This window comes from Cinclus cinclus, chromosome 23 (assembly GCF_963662255.1).
Source record: "Cinclus cinclus chromosome 23, bCinCin1.1, whole genome shotgun sequence".
Taxonomy (NCBI): Eukaryota; Metazoa; Chordata; class Aves; order Passeriformes; family Cinclidae; genus Cinclus; species Cinclus cinclus.
Genome location: NC_085068.1, coordinates 1,517,347 through 1,540,680, shown reverse-complemented (window position 1 = coordinate 1,540,680; position 23,334 = coordinate 1,517,347). Strand labels below are relative to the sequence as shown.

General features: G+C 54.9%; 2 protein-coding genes across 7 annotated transcripts in view; both read right to left on the bottom strand.

The window, feature by feature from the left end:
• Positions 1-1,222: 1,222 nt before the first annotated feature.
• Positions 1,223-7,473, bottom strand: RAP1GAP (RAP1 GTPase activating protein). 2 transcript variants are annotated; one of them, XM_062507492.1, is made up of 19 exons: positions 7,261-7,473; positions 7,114-7,152; positions 6,826-7,011; positions 6,112-6,206; positions 5,963-6,041; positions 5,825-5,878; positions 5,662-5,745; positions 5,481-5,581; positions 5,269-5,398; positions 4,681-4,836; positions 4,534-4,605; positions 4,371-4,457; positions 3,837-3,974; positions 3,080-3,330; positions 2,932-3,003; positions 2,069-2,162; positions 1,908-1,989; positions 1,759-1,826; positions 1,223-1,678 (listed from the first exon to the last, which is right to left on the bottom strand). In XM_062507492.1, exons 1-19 carry the CDS (start codon positions 7,375-7,377, stop codon positions 1,670-1,672), a joined length of 1,914 nt encoding a protein of 637 aa, XP_062363476.1. In that variant the 5' UTR covers positions 7,378-7,473; the 3' UTR covers positions 1,223-1,669. The 2 variants fall into 2 exon arrangements, with proteins under 2 accessions (XP_062363476.1, XP_062363475.1); XM_062507491.1 differs by having other exon boundaries at positions 1,223-1,826.
• A 2,747-nt stretch (positions 7,474-10,220) lies between these two features.
• Positions 10,221-23,334, bottom strand: part of USP48 (ubiquitin specific peptidase 48) — a 30,198-nt gene continuing 17,084 nt past the window's right edge. For 3 of the 5 annotated variants that reach the window (XM_062507530.1, XM_062507534.1, XM_062507531.1), the window contains 13 exons: positions 22,689-22,760; positions 19,830-19,954; positions 19,553-19,675; positions 17,636-17,697; positions 17,073-17,183; positions 16,339-16,469; positions 15,546-15,652; positions 13,585-13,689; positions 13,017-13,172; positions 12,738-12,863; positions 12,043-12,091; positions 11,868-11,894; positions 10,221-11,775 (listed from right to left, as the gene is read on the bottom strand). In XM_062507530.1, coding sequence (XP_062363514.1) covers positions 11,753-11,775; positions 11,868-11,894; positions 12,043-12,091; positions 12,738-12,863; positions 13,017-13,172; positions 13,585-13,689; positions 15,546-15,652; positions 16,339-16,469; positions 17,073-17,183; positions 17,636-17,697; positions 19,553-19,675; positions 19,830-19,954; positions 22,689-22,760 — 1,217 coding nt within the window. In that variant the 3' untranslated portion in view covers positions 10,221-11,752. The remainder of the gene's footprint in view (positions 11,776-11,867; positions 11,895-12,042; positions 12,092-12,737; positions 12,864-13,016; positions 13,173-13,584; positions 13,690-15,545; positions 15,653-16,338; positions 16,470-17,072; positions 17,184-17,635; positions 17,698-19,552; positions 19,676-19,829; positions 19,955-22,688; positions 22,761-23,334) is intronic. The other 2 variants (XM_062507533.1, XM_062507532.1) reach the window with 2 other exon arrangements.

Sequence of the window (23,334 nt, the reverse complement as noted above, 5' to 3'; positions counted from 1 at the left end):
CTGGGATTATGGAAGGGGAGGGCAAAGGTAGCAAAGCGGGGATGTAAGGGGTGGGAGGTCCTGGGACACGTCCACTTCATTAGGGTGAGGTAATTAGGGGGGTAGTTAGGGGGTAGAAAGCGCTTGTGCAGCTGTAAGGGTGCTGGGAGCCTGAGGGTTGGGCAGGGAGAGCGACCCTGGGTGTGCAAAGGGTGGTGGGAGCAGGCAAATGTCACCGTGCAAGTGGGTACAGTGCCTTTGCACATGCAAATGTCACTGTGCCAGTGTCACTGTGCACTTGCAGACACTGCCTGAACTGAGCAAAAGGTGCCTTGAGTGTGCAAATGTCACAGAGATGTCATGGTGCGTAGTGCCTTGCATGTCCGGGTGTCACTGTGCTTGAATTCTGCTTTCCATGTACAAAAGTCACCGTGCACGTGTGACTGTCAGAATGAGTCACCACGCAGTGAAAATGTACACTGCAAACACGTTCAAAAATCACTGTGCTGGTGGAAATTACCCCTGGCACGTGCAGAAATTCCTGTGCACACCTGAAAGCCCCACAATGCCCATGAGTTCCTGTGCTTGTGCAAATGGCTGAGAAAATACTGTCCTGCCTTCCCCAAATCCCCCAGCTTCCTCCAAACCACCCCCCCCCCCCCAAGCCCCCCCACTCATGTTTTATTCATTCACCAATTTTATAACTACAAATCCAGTTCCTGATTAACCAGGATCCTTCAGAGCGGGTGCAGGTGGTGACCCCAGTAGGGCTGGATTTGGGGATGCTTTTTTCAGTGCCCTTTGTTCCTGCCCCCCCTCAGCAGACCAAGGCTGCTGGCACTTCCCAGAACTCCGGCAGCCCCGAGCTATGTTTAACCACTCCCGGGGTGCCATGTGGTTTTCAGGGGTTCATTGGGGTGGGAACCACTTTCCCTTGGCTGGGGGGTTGGCAGGATGCCGGTGGCCACTGAGGCTGTGGCCAAATGCTGCTCCTGATGCCAGGGTGACCAGCAGAGCCAAAAGACGCAATTTTCTGGGGGAGGCAAGGGCATCTCCTGCCATATTTTGGGGTATTTGCAGAACCCCAAAAATAGGGACTATCAAAGAAAGGCTTTGCTTGGGCTGGCTGCTATGAAACCCCAACATTTGGCTAAATTACCCCCCCAAAATGAGTGTTTTTACATTCCCCACTGATGTTTGGGGTTTTGGGGACCCCCTAGATATTGGAGATACCCCCCCCCCATAGCGATAAATAAACCTTTATTTTATACAGGACTCACAGGAAACACAAACACAGGTTGGGAGGGTGTGAAAAAATATTCCTCCCCCTCCCCCCAGTTCCAGCCTCTGGCTCATTCCAGAACTTTTTTCCCTTAAAATAAAGTGGGGGAGGGGAGCTCCACTTTGGGGTTAGCCTAGATTTGAGTCCCCTCTTTTTTTTGGGGGGGAGGGGATGAGGCTGGGGTTGAACCCTTTTAGGGTCATGGCAGAGGGGATCCCCTTCGTGATGCATCATCCCCTCACCCAAGGGGTTTTTGGGGTGACAGAGATTGTCTAGAGGGGGGCATATCCCAATATTTTTGGAGAGTCCCCCCAAATTCTGCACCGGGGATGATGGCTTCAGCTCCTGGCATGGGGGTGGCACACAGAGGGGACGAAGCAGTGACACCCCCACGGGTAAGGGGGGTGACTAGGAACCCTGTGGGAGGAACATCAGTGAGGGAACCCCAGTGGGGGCACCCCCATACTACACTGGTGGAGCGGGGCAAACAGCCTCACCGGATTATGGGAAGGCTGCTCCAGCTGGATTTTGATCTCAGGGTAGGGGGGGTCAGGTGGGCAGCGGCCTGAGGGAAGGGGGGGCGGCCATCAGCACCCCGAGAGGTCCCCCAGCTCCGCGCTGCCCCGAGCCGGGGGTGCTGGGCTACCTGGGGGGCTCTCGGGGGGATCATCCGGCCAGGGGGTGTCAGTGAAGGCGTCGCAGTGGCTCCCCGAGGGCGAGCGGCACTCCTGAGGGGGCGTGGAGGGATCAGAGGGGTGCTGCTCACCCCAGACTGCCCCCTTGGATCCCTGCCCGGACCCCCCGTACCCGTCCCGGGTCGCCGGGCTCCTCCGCAGCGCTGCCGAAGCTGCTGGAGCTGGAGGAGGACCGGGAGAAATCCGGCGGCTCCGGCTTCTCAGCCCTGCCAGGGACAGTCCCCAAGGCCACAACAGACTGGCACCGCGCCTCGTGGCCACCACCGTGGCCCGCTGCAATGCTGTGCTGGCCCCGGGACACCCTGTCCCCACACCACCCCGTCCAGGACACTGGATCCTCATGTCGCCCTATCCCTGGCATGCCCCAGCTCCATGCCACCCTGTCCCCAACCCACCCCACCCCATGAGGTCCCAGCCCCATGCAATCCTGTCATCATACCCACCTGTCCCCATGCCATGTGTCCCTGTGCCACCTATCTTCATGCCAACCTCCATCCAAGTCACCCAAGTGTCACTCTACAGCCCCCTGCCACCTTCTCCCTGGGACATACAGACCCTGTGCCACTCAGCCCCTGGGTGAACCTGTCCTTGTGACGCCCTGTCCCTCTGGTGTCTCATCTCCATGCTGCCCTGTGCCAGCCATCCTGGTGCCACCTTGTCCCGGCGTCATCCCATCCCTGTGCCACCCCATCCGGAAGTCACCCCGGCCCACTGCATTCCTTTGCCGTCCCATCCCTCCAGTCCCTGTGTCATTTTCACATCGCGACCCTGTTCTGGTGTCACCCTGTCCTTGAGCTACACCATCCCAGTGTCCTCCAGTTCCCATGTCACCTCATCTTGGAGTCACCCCATACCGGTGCCACCTTGTCCCCCTGCCACACCATGCCAGTGCCTTCCCGTCCCCATGTATTCCCACCCCAGTGCCACCCCACTTCAGTGCCCTCTTGTCCCCGATCCCGGTGCCAGCTGCGGGACCTGTCGGGGTTCCGGCGGCTCTCGGGGGAGCTGTGTGTGGAGCTAGAGCCGTCGGCGGTTGCGGGGCTGTCCCTGCGGGGAGGCGACGGCAATGAGGTGACAGCGGGAGGGGACAGCGGGAGGGGACTGCGGCGGCGCCGGTGCTCACCTGCCGGCCGGCGCCTCCTGGATGCTCTCGATGCCGATGGCGCTGGAGCGGCGGGAGCCAAGGGGGCCGGGCCGCCGCCGCGACGGGCTCTTCCCTGGCACCAGCAGCGCCTGCGGGGCGCCGTTAACCGGGGGGACACCGGGGAACGGGGAGACACCGAGGGGGGAGAGCGAGGTACCCACCTCTTCCACCGAGCCCAGCCCGATGGCGCTACCGCGGCGTCCCCGGCGGCTCCCGGGCACCAGCAGCGACTGGGGGCGGCAGCGCGTCACCGACCCGGACCACGGGAAGGGGAGAACCGGGCACGGGGGGAACCGGACAGCGGCGGGGGGGGGACCGGCCAGCGGGGAGGGAGGAGCTGGGCGGGAGGGCGGGGCCAAAGTGATAAGGGAGGGGCTTGTGGTAAGGGGCGGGATTTAATATGCGGGGCGCTGTCGCGACTTGGGCGGGGCTTATACCGACGAGGCGTGGCCTGGGGTGCAGTTTGTCGATAAAGGGGCGGGGCTTGCGGCCAAGGGGCCGGACAGGGCCGGGAGGGGGTGTGGCCTGGCCTGGGCCTCAGCCACACGCCCGCAGATCGGCTGCGCGCGCAGGGGGCGGAGCCATAAAAAGGGCGTGATTAGTGTTGAGGGGGCGTGTCCTGGGCGGGCACTCACGGGCGGTCGCGGGAAGGGGGCCCGGGTAGGCGAGGTGGCCCCGCAGGCCTCAGGGCAGGGCTGAGCCCCGTAGTGCTGCGTGCGGGACCCCCGCGCCCCACCTTGAAGGACTCGAAGAACCCCGGGGCGGCGCCGCCGTTGTCGGGGCGCTCGTCGTCGGGGCCGAGCCCCAGCATGGCTTGGCTGCGCGCCTGCAGCTCCTCGTGCAGTGTCTCCAGCAGCGCCGCCCGCGTCCGCTCCTGCGCACCAGCCCCGCCCTGCTGCGCCCACGCGAGACAGCCACCCCCGCACACACAGCCACCACACCCCCGCAGGACCAGCCCCCGCCCTGCTGCACCCACGCGACGCCGCCCACACCACTCCGCAGCCCTGCACCGCACCGCTGTCACGCACCCCGCGCCCATCCCACACCACACGGCGCCTCCCCTCGCTGCTGCCGGCCCACCTGAGCCCCACGATAGCCCCGACCTGGGGCAGCACCCGCCTGCCCAGCCCCCACGCTGTGTACAGCTCCCACAGTGGGCACAGCACCGGCGGCACCTGCGGCCACTGCCCCGTGTTGTTCCCCATGCCTTGCCCAGCCCCTGTGGGTGCCCCAGCACGCCGTGCCCGCCCCGCACCCGCCGTGCCCGCACCTCCAGCTTGGCGAACTTCTCGGCGCGGTAGCAGGCGTACTCGGCGTTGATGAGCTTTGTCAGCAGGAACTCCTGGAACTCGGGGCCCTGCGGGGTGGGGGCGGCCCTGGGTGGGTGCACGGGTGTCCCCAGGGACTCCCCGGCGGCACCCACGGGCACTCACCTTCCTGAAGATGGCGGGGTCGGGCAGCGGCGGGCCAAAGAAGGGCACGTCGTCCCGGGCAGTGACGGAGACCTGTGGCGGGTGGGGGGTGACGAACACCCCACGGGCCCCCCATGGGGACAGGGACACTGAGGCACGGTAGGGTACCTTGTAGAGGGTGCCCTGGGTGCCCCCCTGCTCCAGCTGCACCACCACGAAGGCGTGGAGGAAGTTGGAGGCAATCATGTCAGGGACAAATGGTGTGTTCTCATCCTGGAAGACGATGGCCACGATGTCATTGCCAATGTGACGCTTCCGCTGCAGCTGTGGGGACAGGTGGATGCAGAGGGACACAGGGGACACAGCAGGACACCAGAGACAGAGGGTAGTCACACCAGGAGCATCAAAAGGAATGAAAGCCCCTCTGCTGCACAGATGCACCCCAGCACCCATGGGTACCTCACCAGCACTCTGCATCCCAAAGATGTTTCCCCACACCTATGAGGGCCATGCCATCTCCTGGGCCCCACAGATGCCCACCACCACCCATGGATGACCCAGGAGTCTCCTCCTTTCCGTGGGACATCCCCAAAACCCCAACAGCCCTTCCACCCCATAGAAGTGCCCCAGCACCACCTCCAATTCCTGTTCTCAAGCACCCAAGTGTCCCGCTCTGTTCCCCCTCCTTACACCCCCCCAGGACCCATGGGTGCCCTTGCCCACCACAGACAGTCCCCAGCACCCATGGGTGCCCACCTGCTGGGCATCCCCCTCGGTGTAGGGCAGTTTGGTGGAGACGTGGAACATGATCTCCTTGTCACGGAAGTGGCAATAGACCGACTCGCTGCCTGTCTGCCCATGGGTCACATCCAGCCCCCCTCGGAACCTGCATGGGTGGTTGCGTGGATGGGTGGGATAGGCACCCTGACCTTGTGGGTCCTTCCCCCCCCCAGCATCCCCTCACGCACCCCTTGAAGTCCCGCAGCTGCACCCGCTGGCCCAGGACGTCGAGGAATTCGGTGAAGGCGGGGCTCTCCTCCGTGGTGCCGAAAAGCTCCTCCTCGGAGGTCTGCAGTGGGGTGGGGATTGGTGCCAGGACGTGCCCAGGGACTCCCCCTCTCCCCAACACCCACCCACCCCACCCCATACCTGCCCCAGTTTTTGGTAGATGACCCCAAATTTGAAGTGGTTGCTGAGCACGTGCTCATCAAAGGCGAGGATGAGGCGGGATGCCTGTGGGGTGGGGAGGGATCAGAAGCTGAGGAGGGGCACCCATGGGTGTCCATATGCCCCCTCCCTACACCCCGTTCACCTTGGGATAGAGCACGGGGTAGAAGCGATCCACATTGACGTCCTCACAGACCAGCTATGGGAAGTAGGGTTGTTGCCATGGGGGGGCTTGGGGCTGGGGGCACCCATGGGTGCTGCTGGGAGGCGGGGTTGCACCCACCTTAGCCATCTGCACCACGTTGGGGAATTCGGCCAGGCAGGAGATGGGCACCACATCATGTAGGGTGCGGGCACGGGTGCTGCGGAGCAAGGAGGGGGTCAGGGGGGCCCCCAGGCAGCTCCCATGGGTGCCTCCCACACCCCGCTCACCGCAGCAGCAGGTGGAGGTGCTCCTGCTCATCATATTTGAGGGAGAAGACGAGGTGTCCCAGCGCTGGGTCCAGGGAGTAGTAGTTGAAGTGCTCCTGTGGGAAGGAGCTGAGCAGCCATGGCCGAGGGTGCTCGTGCCATGGGACACCCAGGTCCATGAGCACCTGTATCTACAGGTACCACTTATGGGGCACCTACATTCAGTGAGCCACACAACCCTTGGAGCATCCAGGTCCTCTGAACACACAGACTTATGGAGCCCCCATGTCCATGAGCACCCATGCCAGGGACTCTCTTCCCCATGGAGACCCAGCACCCACCTCCTTGACCATGTACCCCATGGAGCACCCATGTCCACAAGCAGCCATGTGCCAAAGCACCTGGGTTTATGGGGTCTCCATGTCCTTCCAGTCCCATAGAGATTGCACCCTAAGCACCCTTGACATTGGGGCAGCCATGCCCCAGGATACGCACATCCATGAGCATCTGTGTCCATAAGCCATAGGGCTCCCATGTCCATGGATACACACACCCACATCCATGAGCATCCATGAATAGGAACACCCTTGCCATGGGGCTTCCATATGCATGGACACCACACCCACATCCATGAACACCTGAGCTTACATGGTCCCCATGCTCCTCCCCATGCATACCCATGGGATATCACCCCCCCACCCCAGATCCCACACCTGCAGCATCCCAGGGCCTCACCTTGCCCAGGAAGTGCTTGCGGTAAATTTTGGCTGTGTGGTTGCCCTCCAGCTTTGCCCGGGTGCCAGGTACCAGTGTGGGAGGCGAGTCAGGGGCCCCGCTTAGCTGGTGGTTGGTGCCCTCAATCCAGTAACCCCCAAACTGTGGCAGGAGGATGAGGGGGAACGGCCCCTTCCGGCCCAGCACCTGCGCCCACAGCTGCAGTGGGTGTTCTGGGCACCCACCCACCAATCAACCCAGCCACCAGTGGCTCCCACAGCCCTCTCTGGAGAGGGGTGAGTGCTCTACCTCATGCACGCTGGGGTAGGGGATGTAGTCCTCCTCTGTCTGCAAGACAACAAGGTGGTAACCCTGGCACCCATGGGTAGTGGGATGGGCGATACCCATGGTGGCACCCAAGGGTTCTGGTTGTGTGCTCCCCACCCCAACACCTACCTTGAGTGGTGGGGAAATGGCATGGCGCTGCTGGGCCATCCTGCTGCCCTGTGGAGAGAAGGGCTGTGGGTGCCTGTCTCCCTGCCTTGGGGTGGGCATCCTTGGGTGGAGGGGCATTCATGGGTGCTCACCTCGGGGTTGGGAGGTGCTGCTGGCTGGAGACGCGTCTAGGTGGTGTGAGTGGGTCCAGAGGGGCCCATAGCGCTTCCTGGGGGAGAGGAGAGGTCCCCCACAGCCCCTCTCCAGGCCACCCGGCCAGCAGCCTTACCTCTGAAGCCAGATGATGGCAGCAAGCCAAGTGACACCCTGCCGGTGCCAGGGGCCAGCGGGGCAGGAGTGGCGGGGCGGGGTCACTCCATGGGGGCTCCTGAGACCCTCCCAAACTCATCCCATCCCCACCCCCGGGCCGAAGGGCGCCCTCTGCCGGAGGGAGGCGGCGGCGCGGGGCAGCACCACGGACAGCGCCTGAACCCCGCAAGTGTCACCGACCTCCGTGTCACCGACACCGTGAGATGTGATCATGCCCACGCCAGTGTCACCGACCTCTCGCCAGTGCCATCCTCCCCATGAAACTGTCACCGACCCAGAGCCACTGCCACCAGCCCCGTGCCAGTGCCAACCCTGCCCGTGAAACTGTCACTGACGCCATGCAAGCACGATCATTTCGTGCCAATGTCACCAACCCTGTGCAAGTATGATCATTCCCGTGCCACTGTCACCAGCCCCGTGCAAATGTTGCTCTCCCCGTGGCAATGTGACCATTCCCGTGCAAACGCCACTGTCCCCATGCAAATGAGACTGTCCCCATCAAACACAGCCCTGGTGCAAATGCGACCCGGCCCTGTGCAGACACAACGACGTGCAAATGCATCCCTGGTGCAAAAGGGACCCTCGTGCAAATGTCACCATCCCTGTGCAAACACGACACTGGTGCAAATGAGCCCCGTCCCTGTGCAAAGACAACCCCAGTGCAGGTGTGACCCGTCCCTGTGCAAACACGGTGCTGTTGCAAACACAACCGCAGCCAAGCACAGCTCTGGTGCAGGTGTGACCCGTCCCCGTGCAAATACGAACCCGGTGTCCCCGTGCCAATGCGACATTGCCACGAGTCCCCGTGCAAACACGATCCTTCCCCGTGCATCCCCTGGGCCGTAGCGTGACCCTGCCGGGCGGGGGGTGACCCTGGGGGGCGTTCCCCTATCGCTCGCCACAGCCCCAGCATCCGAAGTGGGGGCTGTCCCGGGAGGGTGGGGGAGCACCGGGGCGGCGGGGGGGAGATGTTCTAGATGTGGGGGCCAGACTGGGGGGGCGGGGATGGGGAGATTGGGTTTGGGGGAACACGGGAGTCAGACTGGGGACACTGGAACAGGGGGAGCAGATGATAGGGGGGGGGCAGAAGAGGGGGGCAGGTTTTGAGACATCCGGGAAGGGGGGCAGGTTTGGTGGGGGGCAAGTTGTAGGGTGCAATTATGAAGAAGACATTGCAGGGGGACAGGCTGGGGAGCCAATGGGGGGCTCCTCCCCAGCTTCCCGCCCCAAGCCTGGTCTTTTTCCCCAGGCCCGGTGCATTTCCACCCCCCCCCTCCCCCCTGGTACCGGCAGTGCTGAAGGTCACGGGCGGACGGACCTCCGGTGCTGCGGCGGGGATGAGGGGACATCCCCAGAGGGGGGGTCTCCGGGGGGACCGCGGTGCCCGGTACCCGCAGGGCGGCACTTACCGGGGGCGGCGGGGCCGGTCGGTCCCGGAGCGGGGCCGGTACCGAGCAGAGCCGAGCGGGGCCCCGGCGCTCACTGCCACCGCGCAGCGTCACGTGCGGCGGGGCGGAGCGGCCCCTCCGGGGGCGGTGGGACCGGGCACCGGTACCGGGAAGCGGGCACCCCTCCAGGGAACGGCCACGGGCACCGGGAGCAGACCACTGGCACGGCACCGAGAAAACAGCACCGGGAACTGAGATCCGGAACTGGGGATCCCCCTCTCCATCCCTGATGTCACCCCCGGGACCGCCTGGGTGTCCCCTCCCTCCCCAGCGCCCGGGTCCCCGCAGAGCAGGGGACACCCCCAAACGTCTCCGTGTGCCCCAGGGACCCATCTCCATCCCCTGCCCGCGGCCGGTAGCCAGGTACCGCTCTGCCTATCAACCACATCTACCCCCCAAATTCGGCTCACGGGGTGCCCCCCACGTCTCTCCCTGGGACCCCGAGCTGGCTCCCCAGTTCCCCTCTTCTCACCACTCCGGTGGCTCCCGGCAGACCCTGTTCATCCATAACCCCCATCCCTGGTACTCAGGGACCCCCATCTCCATGCCTGGTGCCCAAGCCCCTGCTCTCACACCACTCCATCCCTGGTACCCCAGAAACCCAATCATCTGTAATTCCCTGGAGTACCCAGAGTACCCCCCAACCTTAACCCCTCCTTGTCTCACACCCAGGCTGGCCCCCATCCATACCTGGGACCCCCACCCATAACCCCCCCATACCTACAGCCCCCCAGCACCCACCCCATTCCTACCCCCTCCACAGTCTAATGCCCATACTCAGGCTTCCTCCCAAATTCCATCCCTCCCTGGCACCCAGGATCCCCTTATCCCCCAAGGCCTCTCTCCTTCCCCCATCTCCAGCACCTCTTTATCTCTTCCAGGGGCTCAGGGAGGCACCCTGGCACTGGCACACGGGAGGGGCAGGGACCTCCTCCAGGGACACACCAGGTGGGGACAGGGATGTATATGGCAGGGCCAGGGCCACCAAATGCAGTGCCCAGGCTCCACAAAACCGATTCCCTCGCTTTGCAAAGGAGTGGGGGACTCCTGCTCCAGCAGGGTCCCTCTTGCTCTCACCCCATCCCACAGTGCTCACATTCCTTTTTTGGGATAGCTCCAAGTAGGATTTATGGGATAATCACCTCCACCTTGCTCCAACACCCTCAAGCCCACACGTCTGCAGTGTAACGAGGCTGCCACAGCTCCAATGACAACTTTAATCCGATAATATTTGCAAATGACAGACAAAACAGGAATAGGGCCTTGGCTCACACCCTGTACCTGCATCCTCCGTAGGATCCGGCGCTGCCGGAACCGCCACAGCCCTGGAACACCACGCAGGATTCCTTCCCACAACAGTGTAAGCTCAAGGAAGAGACTTTTTTATATATAACATTAAAAAAATTAACAGCAACTTGAAAAGATGGAATTTCCAAGGAATATATACACAAGCGAGTGCTTCAGGTTGGGAAGAAAAGCCTCCTGTGGCTTTGGCATGGAATTAGCCATGTCTATACCTTAGGAAAGAATCCACGGGTTCAAACTGCCCCAAAAAAATCACTTCTTAGGAAATTTAGAGCTCCTCAAATGCTGCTGCTTCACCCCCAAACCCAGCAGGGACAAGGGAGGAAGGCACCGGGCAAAGAGCAGCTGGAATTCTTTGCATAAAACATCAGAAATAAAACACTGGAAATCAAAACTAGTGGGGTTTTGGGGATGGAATTTGTGGCCCCCACCCTCTTCTTGTATCCCAAATTCCTGCAAACCTTAAAAAACATAATGGATGTAATCTCTGCATTGTATTTTTCTGTGGAAACAAAGGAAAAGGTTGGAAAGGAAGAGAATCTCTAATAAAGAAATCCCTTGGCAGTGCCCAGTGTGAATCAGTCTGAAACTGGGATACTGTTTCCTGCTAAATATTAATGGAGAAAACTTTGCTGGAAGATGTTAAAAAAAAATTTAAAATTAGTGCATTGCTGAAAAATGAGGAGAGAGGAGTAAGAAAAACTCTTCCCATGGGAAACACAGCACCCACCTGCAGCCCCTTGCCAGGTCTGACTGCCCTGAGCCAGGAACACTCCCAGCAGCGCCAGACTGGAGGAAGATGTTCTCCAGAGTCATGAAAATATCCCAAATTTCTAAAAAGCCAGAGCACAGGATTGTCCAAGGTGTGGAAGTGATGGCAGAAGGATGCAGAGAGGGGGTGGCTCCCAGCCACTGGCAGGGCTTTGGAGAAATCCCAGCTTCCCTTTTGGGTTAACTAAATGAAGTTTTGTTGTCTGAAAGCGCTAGACTTTCCTCACAAACTCACAATTCCTGTACTTCCAATACTGGACAGAAAGTGTAAGAGCAGATCAAAGACAGGATTATCCTAAACAGTTACTGGAGAATGACCAGGATGGTCTGGATCTACTGGATCATGACCCCTCTGCGGCCAGATCGGAGGACACACAGGGCCACCCCTTGTCCGAAACACACCAACTGCTGCTCAACTTCCCAACCTTCCTGTTCTTAATTAAATAAACCCGGGAACGTTGTCCTGAAGCAGGATGTCCTTCAGTGCAATCTGCTTTGACATAAGGCATTTGTTTTGTTTTTTGGGGAGCAAACGTCTCATGATGGATTTTTGCCTTCCGGAAGAGTCACAAAGTACTGTATCCACCTGTTTCTATTCTTTTAATGCCCTAGCATGTGACAAATCCTCTTCCCTTCTGGTCGTCCCTCTTGGAAAACCATCAGTGGCCGAGTAAACCAGTCCCTGGGAAGGAAAGACACCACCAGGAGATGAGGAGGGAAATGAGATGGGAGTGATGTGAGGGGATACAAAGGGGGCAGAACACCTGGACTCACCTTTAAACCCCTCTTCAGGCATACAAACTGGGATGGAAAGGGAAGGAAGGCATTAGAAGTCACTCTGAGGATTCCACAGCCAGTAACAAGGAAGCGTCACAATCCCCATTTTCCACCTTCCCAACCCAAATCCTTGGCCACAAACCCAGGCCCAGCCCTTCCCCACCTCTCTCACCTTGCATAACATCGTCCATGGCAGCGTAATCTGCAATGGGCTCATCGGCCTGGAAAGGACATCGGAGCAGGGAATTAACAAGAGCAGGGAGCCGGGGGATGATTGCTCAGGAGAGGAGCAGGGAATGGGTCTCTTGCCCAAACATTGGGAACTCGATGGGACAACTCACTCCCTAAGTTAGTTGTGTTTTGGGTTGGTACCCACAGAACTCAGCAGCCAAATCAGCTACAAGGCACTCTTGGAAATAAAAAAAAAAAAAGGGGGGGGGTGTTTCTCTTCCAAAACAGAGATAAAAAGTATTTACCTCCTCCGAAAAAAATAAAATTAGGGGTATTCCTCCCCCAAAAGAAAAACAATGAGGATTTTCCTTCCCTAACACAAAAAAAATTAAGGCATTTCCTCCTTCAGAACAAAATACAAAAAAACCCCCTCAAATACCCAAGGATATTCCTCCTCTGAAACAAAATAAGGATTTTTCTTCTCCAAAACAAAAAACAATAAAGACTTTCCTCCCCTAAGACAAAAATACATTAAGGATTTTCCTTCCCTAAACCAAAAAAAATGAAGGATTCTTCTCCTCCAAGGAGCACAACAAGGAGCTTGTTCCATTTGTCCCCAGTGCCACACACAAGCCCATATAGTTGTCTTGGCTCTCACTGATCCTGCAGCATTCCCGAATCCCACCCTGCTGGTACCTTGAGCAGGATCACGGACTCAGGGATAACTCCAAGGCTGCCCAGCGTGGCTGTGTCATCACTCAGGATCCTCCCATCCAGGGACAGGTTCTGGTCAAAGGGGGCCACAGAGAAGGCGTGCATGATCTGGAGGCACACGGACACCTCATCCTGGGAACTGCGGCACCTCTCGCCCCAACACCCATCCCCACCTCCTGGGGGAGTCAGACCCTTCCCTGCACTCCCATGCTCCTCATTTTGTGTTTTCTGCCTCGTTCCTGGCAGGTGAGCTGGCCTCACCTGGATTTTCAACTCTTTCAGGGTCTGGTTGGCTGACACCAGCAGCGCTTTCTCCCCCCGGACTTTCCGGTGCCGTGTGCTTCTCCTGATTCCCTGCTTTTGGTAAGTGATGTAGCTCTGCTGGGAGAGCTTCTGGCGTTTTGTGCCGCCATTGGCCTGGAGGCAAAAAATGAGGAGATTGAGTTGTTTAGGGATAAACACAAGCTTCCCAGAACCCAGAGAGTGTTTTGGGCCAATTGGTCATGCGAGGGAAGGCAGGAAGCGATGGCAAACCTCTTGGAAAGCCAACTGAAGCATGCAAGTGTGGAGATGACCAAAGGATTTGCCTTCAAACCTCAGTTCCTAGTCCTAATGCCAGCATGGCGCAGATTTCCACATGCAGATGAATCCTTATGCATATTTAATCTCTCCAAACGCAGCACTGGTATGGTTTGACCATTCAAATGACAATTTAAGACACTTTTCCACTGCCAGTGAGATGCAGAGGAGGAGGGTGGTGATCCCGTCATGTTGACTCAAGAGGATGATACAAATATCAAGGAACCTGATGGGATTTTTTCATGTCTACCTGGTTAAAATCGGGATCTTGCTCCCCCTCTGGCTTGTTTTCCTCCCTTTCCTCTTCAGCTTCCGAGCTGCTCACATTGAGCTCTGGAGCCGCGTCCTTCATTACCTGGAGTCACAAAAATCATTCTCCGTAACCATCAGCATCCACATGGCCTGTCCCATCATGGCAAACAGCTCCAAGAGACCTCTGGGTGCCACTTCTACCCAGAGAGCCCAGGAATAACCCAGGGAGCTGCTCCATGAGCTCTGCAAAGGTTCCTCCACCCTCCCCACCCATTGTGGAACCTCAGTGGGATTCAGCTCAGGAGTCCCTCTCTGTGGAATTGCAGGTGCTTTCTGTCCTCCTCTCCAGGCAAAGAAAAGTCTCGCAAACCCTGGACTGATTCCCTTCCTATCAGCTGGTTGATCTAAGTGTATTACAAAAGCCTTGACATGGAGAAAGTATTTTCTGTGCATTAAGACATTTATCCACCCCTGTAGCAGCCTGGCAGGGGCACACAGCACCATTACTTATGGGCTGGAGGCTGTAAATAAATGAAATCTAAATAATTTACACAAATACAAAAATAAAAAGCATGTTCAGGCCAGTGAAAGCCACTCCAGGCACAGATTTGCCTGAATGTGAATTCCCAGCTATGCTGTGGCTGGAACTGAGCTTTGCAGGAGCTCAGGAGATCTGGATGCCAAGAGCTCTCTTCTCTATCAATGTATTTACAATTAATGATGCAATTCCAGCTCCCAAACGTTCCCTAGAGCCCTCTGAATTCCAGCAGTGCCACCCTACAATGATTTTATCTGGATGAGGCTTCCCTTTGCAGGACCATTCACCCCAAGGAAGAACCAGGTGGTGCAGAGGAGGGAGGAAAAAGGGTGAGGGGCTGAGAAACACCCCCTGATTTTGCAAAGCCCAGCAGGAAGGGCACAGTGGCTCCCAGTGCTGCCAATAGTGATCCTGGCCAGCATTCCTGCTGCTTCCCATCCTGCTGAGGCTGCCCTGTTACTGGGGGATCTCATGGGCCCATTCTCACTCCCTCTCTCCAGCTCCAGCTGTTCCACAAAGAATAGCTCCCTGTTTTTTTTGCCAGCCCCACGTGTGAGCACAGTCCTGTCCAGTGCCAGAAAAACACATCCACAACATCCACAACATCCAACCCTCTCGTGCACCCGAGCTAAGAGGGATTCAGGCTGAAAGCTCGTGGCTGATAGCTCCAGACGGTGCTGCGTAATCCACATCTCACAACCAAGGCAGGAACCCATCCAGTCTCTAGCACCCTGCGGTTCCCTGGCCTCCAGCGCCTCCCAGGGATTGGCAGGGATGTGGAAATCAAGAAAAGGCCAAAAAAAACCCCACCCCACACTCCAAAGGTGCAGAGACTGTCTTCATCTGAGCTTGCCCACCCTTGGCTTCCTTCTTAAGAGCCCTAAGGAGGGGGGTTTACCAGAACCAGCTTTGGGCACTTGGAGAAACAGTTCTAGAGCTGATCCTGACACTTAAGATCAGTGAAAAAAAAATTTGCAGCTTGAGGGGATCCAGAGAACCATCTCCGAGTTCACTGTCTCAACAGCACTGAGAGGAAGATCTCACTTCTATCCAGGAATAAAAATGTCACTTGAGCAACAAGAAAGGAAATGACAAATACTGGAGGGGGAGGAGAGCAGACAGAACCTGGGAACACAGCAAAGACAGAGAAAACAGCTGGGAGCATCCCTGAAAACACAAAGGATTTGGTTTGACAAAAAGGAAGCCTCAAGGAGATGGAATTTTCAAGAGCCAAAATGTCCTAATTTGCTGTTTTTGCCAAAACTGCCCAAAGCTGCACAGTGGGGGACTTCTGCCCTTACCACCACCATGGACCAGCAGGATCCCCACCAGTTCTGGGGACATGGGAGCCATGACAGCCCCCTCAGGGCATTCCTGGGATACCTACAGCCAGGCTGACCAGGAATGGGGGGAGTCCTTACCTTTTTATTATCCACCACTTTGTGGATGTAGATGGTGGCCTGGGTGTATTCGCGCAGGTCCCGCTGCTGCTGGCACAGGAGCCCTTCCCGGCATTCAGGGCACAGTTCTGGGCAAACACCAAGGGAAAAAACATTTAATTGCTCCAGCTTCTCAGAGACCCCAGTGCAGGGCCTCTCACTGCTAACTGAGAGTGAATCACATCAAATCCCTAAGTAGTTTTGGCTGGAAGAGACCTTTAGCATCCCATCCCACTCCCTGCCATGGACAGGGACACCTTCCACTATCCCAGGTTGCTCCAGGCCTTGGACACTTCCAGGGATGGGGCAGCCACAGCTTCTCTGGACACCCTGTGCCAGGGCCTTGCTGCCCCCACAGCCAGGAATTCCTTCCCAATATCCCATCTCTCCCTGCCCGCTAGCAGTGGGAAGCAATTTCCTGTGTCCTGTTCCTCCAGGTTCTTGTCCCAAGTCCTCCAGCTCTCTTGGAGCCCCTTTAGGCCCTGGAAGGCACTCTTAAGTTCTCTTTGGAGCCTTCTCTTCAGGCTGAACAACCCTAGCTCTCCCAGTCTGGCTCCACAGCAGAGGGACTCCAGCCCAGGAGCACCTCCATGGGCTCCTCTGGACTTGCTCCAGTGGCTCCACATCCTTCCTGATCCTTCCTGTGCTTAAGATTCCAGAGCTGGACACAGCACTGGGGGGGGGGGGATCTGCCAAGTTCTGCGTTTCCCACAGACCCCCTCAGACTGAAGTTTTTATCCCCAGGGAGCCGTTTCCAGGAGCAGAGGTCACTCACCGGGCTCAGAGGTGTAGTGGACGCTCTCAGGGCCGGCCCCACCTGCCTGTGTCCGGGTGATTTTGATGACATGATCCACGACAAAGAGCTTTTGGATCCTCTCCCACTCGCTGGGCCATATCAGAGCTATACTGTGCAAAGGAACAGGCAGGTACTTTATGACATGGAAGAACCAAGCTCAAAAAATCCTCCCTCTTTGGCTTGTTGGTCTGTCAATGAAAGAAAAACTGCAAAATCTATCCAAAACCCAGCTACACAGGAGGGCCTGTACTCCCAGAAAAAAACAGGCTGTCATTAGTGACACTTTTGTGCTCCTGTCGTGCCAGAGGGATGGATGGAGGAGGAAAGGAGTGGAAGATTTCCTACTTTTAGTGCTGCATCACTGCAGAAGCAAGGCTGTGGAGCATGAAGTCCAGCCCTGCAGCCAGCACTACAGGGGGGAAGGCTCAAATTGGAAGGAAGCAGGATGTTTCTGCATCCTGGCCGAATCCAGGATGCTTATTATCAGGAACAAACCAAGCTGAAGGAAGCTCTTTTTTCCTGACCCAGCATCCTTGGACAGTTTAAGTATTGCCTTGCAGGAAGGCTGAGGACACTTTGAGAAAGCCTCGGTGTTAATTTTGAGGGAACAAATTACTCCTCATCTTGCTGTAGCTCAGCAGCAAAGCATTCCCTTGGGAATGTTCTCCCGAGGCTCCTGGCAAAAGGAAAGTGTGTGAAGGGGAGAAACTCACTGTTTGGAGTCTTCTTTGGTCATGGAAGCAAAGGTGAACATAAGCCCCCCGTGGGGACAGAGCAGGACACTGTTTGCTATGGAGGACACGGGGCTGCAGCGCGTCGGCCTCCTGTAAAAGGGAAGAGGTTTGGAAAACTGGATCAGGTTATCCCACCAAAACCCCCACAATTCTTCAGGATGCCAGGAAGAAATTACAGGTGAGTATTTACACAAGGCATTCCAACAAGGAGTAGTAAATACTAGTGATGAGGAAATCAGATCTGCATTCCTCTGCAGTGCAGAATGACTCTGTCCAGCAGAGATTTCCATCTCCAGCCTGAGCAGTGACCTTTGGGATACAGCTCCAGACAGATGAAAAAACTAATCAGCTTACCGCTAATCCGACCATCTGGTTGAGACACAGCAAACAAAGAAATTCAGTGTCTTACAATTGATACAAGTCCTGCAAAAATCAGCTTCATTGTTTCCATGAGTTCACTGTGCTGGGAGTCAGAAGCAAAATATTATCTACGGTCCCCAAAATAAGAGATAAAAAACACCAAAACCCTCCAGCCAAGTTACCTGACAAATTTCCTCCATTCTTCTACAAAGAACTGCGAAACAACATACAGCTCATCTGTCTCCTGGGGGAAAAGGAGGAGGAAAAAGGATCTTTTTAATGAACCCAACAATGACTGTTCAGTTTTTAGGCAGCGCTCGCTCCCTTCAAGACCTCAGTGCTGGTTTACCATGACAACTCCATCCAAGTGGGCTGCAAAAGCCAAGAAAAATAATTCGGAATCAGGTACTAAGCACTGCCATTGCTAATCTTGTGTTTATTATGAAGTTACTTGAGCTTTTGATCCAATTACTTTTAATTCCCAGTGGGATGGGACATTTCCCTGGAGCAGCCAGGACTCCTCAGCGCCGTTTCTCTTTCTGGGGACTCAGCGTCCATCTGAAGCTGGTGAATCTCTGCACTCCCACAGGCATGGGGTGAGACCACTCCAACATCCCTCAATTGCTTCCAACATCAAAATCCACAAGTTTTTCCTTTTGGCAACAACAGGGATACAAAACCATAGCTGTGCACCAAATAAGAGAGCGTTTTTGGGATAATATGTGCTTTTTTTTGTCCCAGTCTTCCTTTAAATTGTTTGCTCCTGGACAAGAAACTGCACAGCCCCCAAGAGCTGGGTGACAAAATTACTCCATGCTCTCCTCTCCTTTATCCTTACCCCTTTTTTAAAGACAGATTTAAGGGCTTGCTCCGCCTTTCTGTAGGAAAACTCAGAACACCTAAGGAATATATATATACACATACATATATATACCCTTTTTAATTTCCCTTCATCTCTTGATTTCTGCTTGTTTTTCACTCTGCTTGCTTTCCTCCCCGAACCTCAACTTCTTTGCATGAGGAAAACTCCAAAGGCTTGAGAGGATGATCCTCAGCGCTCTGCTATGAGGCTCCCTTGGGAAATTCAAAGGGAAAGGATGATAAAAAGGGAAAGAAGGATGTAACCCTGCTGGTGGAGACCCTCCTATGTCTGACCCACAGTGATGAGCTCCCACTTTCCATTTTCCAGCTCCAAAAGCAAATCCAATCAGATAGAACCTTAACCACCACTGGCAGGACCTGGAGCTCTCCAGCTTGGAACAAAAAGAAAACTCCTTTTAAACCATTTTGTGTGTCTTTGTTTCTGAGCCATGGATCTGTGCTTCCTCAATTTTTATTCCCAGCATCGAGGAGCAGTGAGGGATGGAGGCAGACACCTGCCAATGCACCTTGGCAGGACTGTAGAGTCAACCATTAATCAGCACCATGAGACTCCCAGGAACCAAGGACTGGAATCAACAGATCATTCTGGGCACCTCAAATCCCCAGGAATTCCTGGAGAAGCTGCAAGTAGAGGGTTTGCACAGCCACTGCTGCTCTTTGGAGGGCTTCAGCATTTTAGGAAGCTCCCAGAGCTTTTGGGACATAGGACAATGCTGGAAAACACCTGAATTTTGCCCAAGCAGCAATAAAAGGTGTTGATGGAGAAAAATTCAGGTGTGGTCCAGCATTCCTCCTCCATGGGAAGGCTGATGGAAAGCTGAGGGAAGCAGCTGTGCTATTTCAGTCCTTCCAGGGAGGGATACAACTATGGCAGCAACATTGTCACTTCAGCCCAGTCACAGCTCCCTTGGCACACCAGCCATTCTGGTGGCTCTTCAGGGCCAGCACAGCTAATCCAGGGAAATCACACCTCAGCACAATACTGAGAGCTCTGCTGGCACACACTGAGTGAATGGTTATGGAATGGTTTGGCTTGGGATCCCCTTCCACGGCCAGGGACACCTTCCACTATCCCAGGTGCTCCAAGGCAAGTCGAACCTGGCCTTGGATGCCTCCAGGGATAGGGCAGCCACAGCTGCTCTGGGCAGGAGAGGGATTAAAGCCAATAAAAACCCTTCCCAAGCCTGGCTACATTTCCTGATCCCCCCCTTCCCTACCTGAGGCCAGCTGCCCAGGCAAGGTCTGCATTTATCATGGAACAGGTTCTGGAGAGAAGTCTTCTGCTCACTGGCCATCATTTTATGCAGAGCTTCATTTTCCTCCCCTTCACGCTCCAAAATCTGCAGGAAACAGTTAATTATGTCCCAGTTCCCATTCCCAGCTGCTACTAAAGGTGACTTTATTCTTCTCTGTGGCACAGGGTTGTATTAAAAAGGAAAACCAGAAATACAACTAGTATTTACATTCAACAAAAGGGGAGTATTTGGCAAATACCTTGCACTGGGAACAGCACTCTTTATTATTTGGGAATTCGGGGGCTTTTGGAAAATATTGCTTTAGTTTCTCCCAGGCTTCCTTGGAAACCACTCTCCGCTCATTTTCAGAGATGCACAAGTCACCTGCAGGGAGAGAATCAGAGAAAGACTAGGATCACAACATGCTCAGGGACATTTTGCAGCCCTTGATTTAAGAGATTACAAGGAACAAACATGGGGAAGAAATCCACATATTTATCAGCTAACACCAGTCAGCAAAAACCAGCAAAGTCACCTTCAACTCCTTCCTCGCTTTTTTTAGACAGAGAATAGTAACAATAACAACAACAACAACAACAACAATAACAACAATAATCATTTAATTCCTAAAAAAGCCCTTTAGATTTCCAAGATCATGGCCTAAGCAGCTGATCAAACACAAGCAGGGATGTGGGGAAAAGCCAGAGGGCACAGGACTACAGGTTTCTGATCCTGGCTATCCACAGCTACATCCTCATGGTGACTCCATTTGCTGAGCCTCAGGATAATAACGCTGTGTCCCATGAAACCACATGCCTTTCACATCCCTGCAAACCCCAAATTCCCACTGTAGAATCTCAACACAGTTTCATGTGCCCTATCCAAGCACCTGAAAATGTGGAAAGGACAGATTTTGCACCCTAAATCTGCTCTGGGGAATAACTGGATGTGAAGATACCAAGCAAGATTGACCAACTATCCCCCAGAACACTTATTTATCCATCAGGATTGTTTATCCTGATACCAGGATTATCCATTCCAATGTTCAGGCAGCTCCAAGACCCCAACAAGGATTTCTAGAAGCCATTTGTGCCTGTTGTCTCAGGGGTGGAAGCAGGAGGCACACCCAGGCACTGGGACACCATGTGCACGATGATGACATGTGCTGGCCGGATATACAAATCTTGAAAAAATAGGAGAAGGCTCTGGGATCCAACCTGCTGCCCACTTGCAGGGTTGCTGATGGCCAAGGGGAAAACACAACCACATTTCCCTCTGAGACAGCAGCTGGGAAGTCCCTGTGCAGGGAGAAACACGAGGAGCAGCTGTTGTGACACCAGGGTGCAAACCGGATTTGGGAATATCTGTGCCTCAGGGGGGACAGCACCAGCAAGAGGGAAGGAAAACAGCAACTGTGGTGTCCAAAGGGCACAATCCCTTATTATCTGCTTTTCTATAGCCTGGAGAGATGCAGAGAGAGAAGAGGGAGAGAAACTCCTTCCTTCCCACCCTCTGGCAGTTCTTTAACATGACAAGCAGCTCCTCAGGCCGAGGGACTCCCTCCAGCCGAGCCTGGACTTTGGCCAGCCCTGAAGAGGGAAAAATAGCAATGCTCCCCTCCTGCTTTCCCTCTAATAAACAAAGGTCAGGCCTCAACGCAGCACTCGTCCACTTGAGCTTCATCCAACAAGGCCAAGTGGCTCCGGAGGCTGGCCCAGAATGCTGCCCAGAGCCAGCGAAGATGGGGAAAAAGGGAGCTTGTACAGATAAGTGCCTTGATACATGATTAATGAAAACAGAATTAATATGGTGAATGAAAGAGGTGGAAAAATCAGCTCTGGGTGTGCAGGGCACAAGTGTTTTGCCATCTAGAAGATGAACCCAACCACTGCTGACCCTGCTTCCCACTCCCATCATCCAGGGATGTGTTTTGGGCATGGACAGCAAAGAAGGCTTAACTTGGTATCTTGAAAAAATTCACTGGGATCAGGCAGCTACTGGAGAGTGAAGAATTGCAGCAGGGATGCAAAAGGAGCTGTGAAGGGAATGCCCAGGTGGCATTCCTGGAGGCCAGCCAGCCCTCCCAGATACAGCACTGCCTTTTCCAGAGCCTACCATGGAGGCAGGAACCTCCTCCACCACAAAAATCAGGCCGTAGGAACAAGACTACAGATTTGCTGATCCACTCCAGAGAGTTTTTCAAGGTGGAAAGCTTGTTTTCCATCAGTAATCAGAGGTTAACTCAAAACAACAACAAAAAAAAACCTGTCCTGCCAGCAGACCCTTATTTAGTATTTATTTTGCTATGACCCCAAGTCACAGATCAACCAGCAATTTAACACCATACATTTTTCCAAAGGCCTACTGGCCTATTTTTTATCGTGTCTGGCTCCATATATGTTCCATCCCTATGCTCCATGCTTTTGTTGAACAGCAGCAGTCTCGAGGCAACAGGAAATGCAGAGTTTAAGGCACTGAGTAACAGCTAAAACAGTGACAAAGTGCTTAAACACCGTGCTTGAAAATGAGATTTCTCAAGCCTTCTCCAGGTTCTTGACTAGCCCAGATGACAGGAGGTGTGTAGCTCATCTATGCCATTTTTCCTTCTATTTGAGATAAGATGGAGCCTCCCCACAAACTGATGCTTACAAACAGGACCTTAAGTAAAAGCAACTGATACCTCACATAAACAGCTGCCAAAACACAGCACGTTGGGAAATCGATATCCAGGAGTGGTCCTGGCCCAGGTGCTGGGTGAGTGCTCCTGTTTTAATATAAACCAGGATACTAAACGGATACTCTCAGCTCTCACCCGGACTGATTTACACCACAACTTCCTCCTACTGCTTTTAGAGCTTCCAAATGGCTGCAGAGCTTTGGTGCTGCCCATGCAAGGAAGGGAAGCTCAGCATCTGACAGCTCTGCTTGGCTGAGTCCTTACAGAGTCTGCCTGCAAGGAAAACTTCTGAGTGCAAGAAACACTAGGAAAATGAGAACTCGGCACACTTTGGCAGTGACTCTTCAAGCTGGCCACAGTTGGAGCAAAGGCTACAAGGTTAATTTGTGCAGCAGTGGGCAACAAGGGAGATATTCAGCTCTATCCCCTGGAAAGACTCACCATGTGGGCAAACGATGTCTTCATTAAAATTTAACTCCTCTTCCTCCTCCCTCTTCTCTTCATTTGATTCATCTAATTAAAAAAAAAAAATAATAGTACAGGAAGATAGCGCAGAGTTCGTCTTCCAAGGGAAAAAAAAAAATCTTACAATGAAAGGAGCAAAGTTGCCTTTCAAATTACAGAAAACCCCCTCACCCAAGGGCAAATTTGGAAAAAAATTTGTTATTCTCTGATGTCTTGGCCTCTGGGCAGCCGGGATTACAGCCCGCAGGCCACATAGGAGGGCTTTGAAGTGCATGGAGCACAAGCCAAGCCTTTGTGAGATTACAAAGGATGCATTTGTTAGGGCTGGAACACCGCAGGGGTTCCCTTCTCCCAGACATCTCTGAGTTTAACCTAAACATAAGCCTAGGTAAGAGCAAAAGGAGCAGAATTCCTGGCAAAATTCCTGATCTAAACCAGATGCTGCAAAGCGAGGGGGAGCCTGCCAGGGGATGACAAGCCCTACATCAATCTCTAAATTAGTTAAAGTCAAGTGTTGCCTACTGAATGGAGCATCATCAAGACAATGATGTGTCAGCAAGAGCCTCTAACGAGCTGCCTAACGAGCAACTTGGCTTGTGAGTAATTCAAGTGCACTACTGGG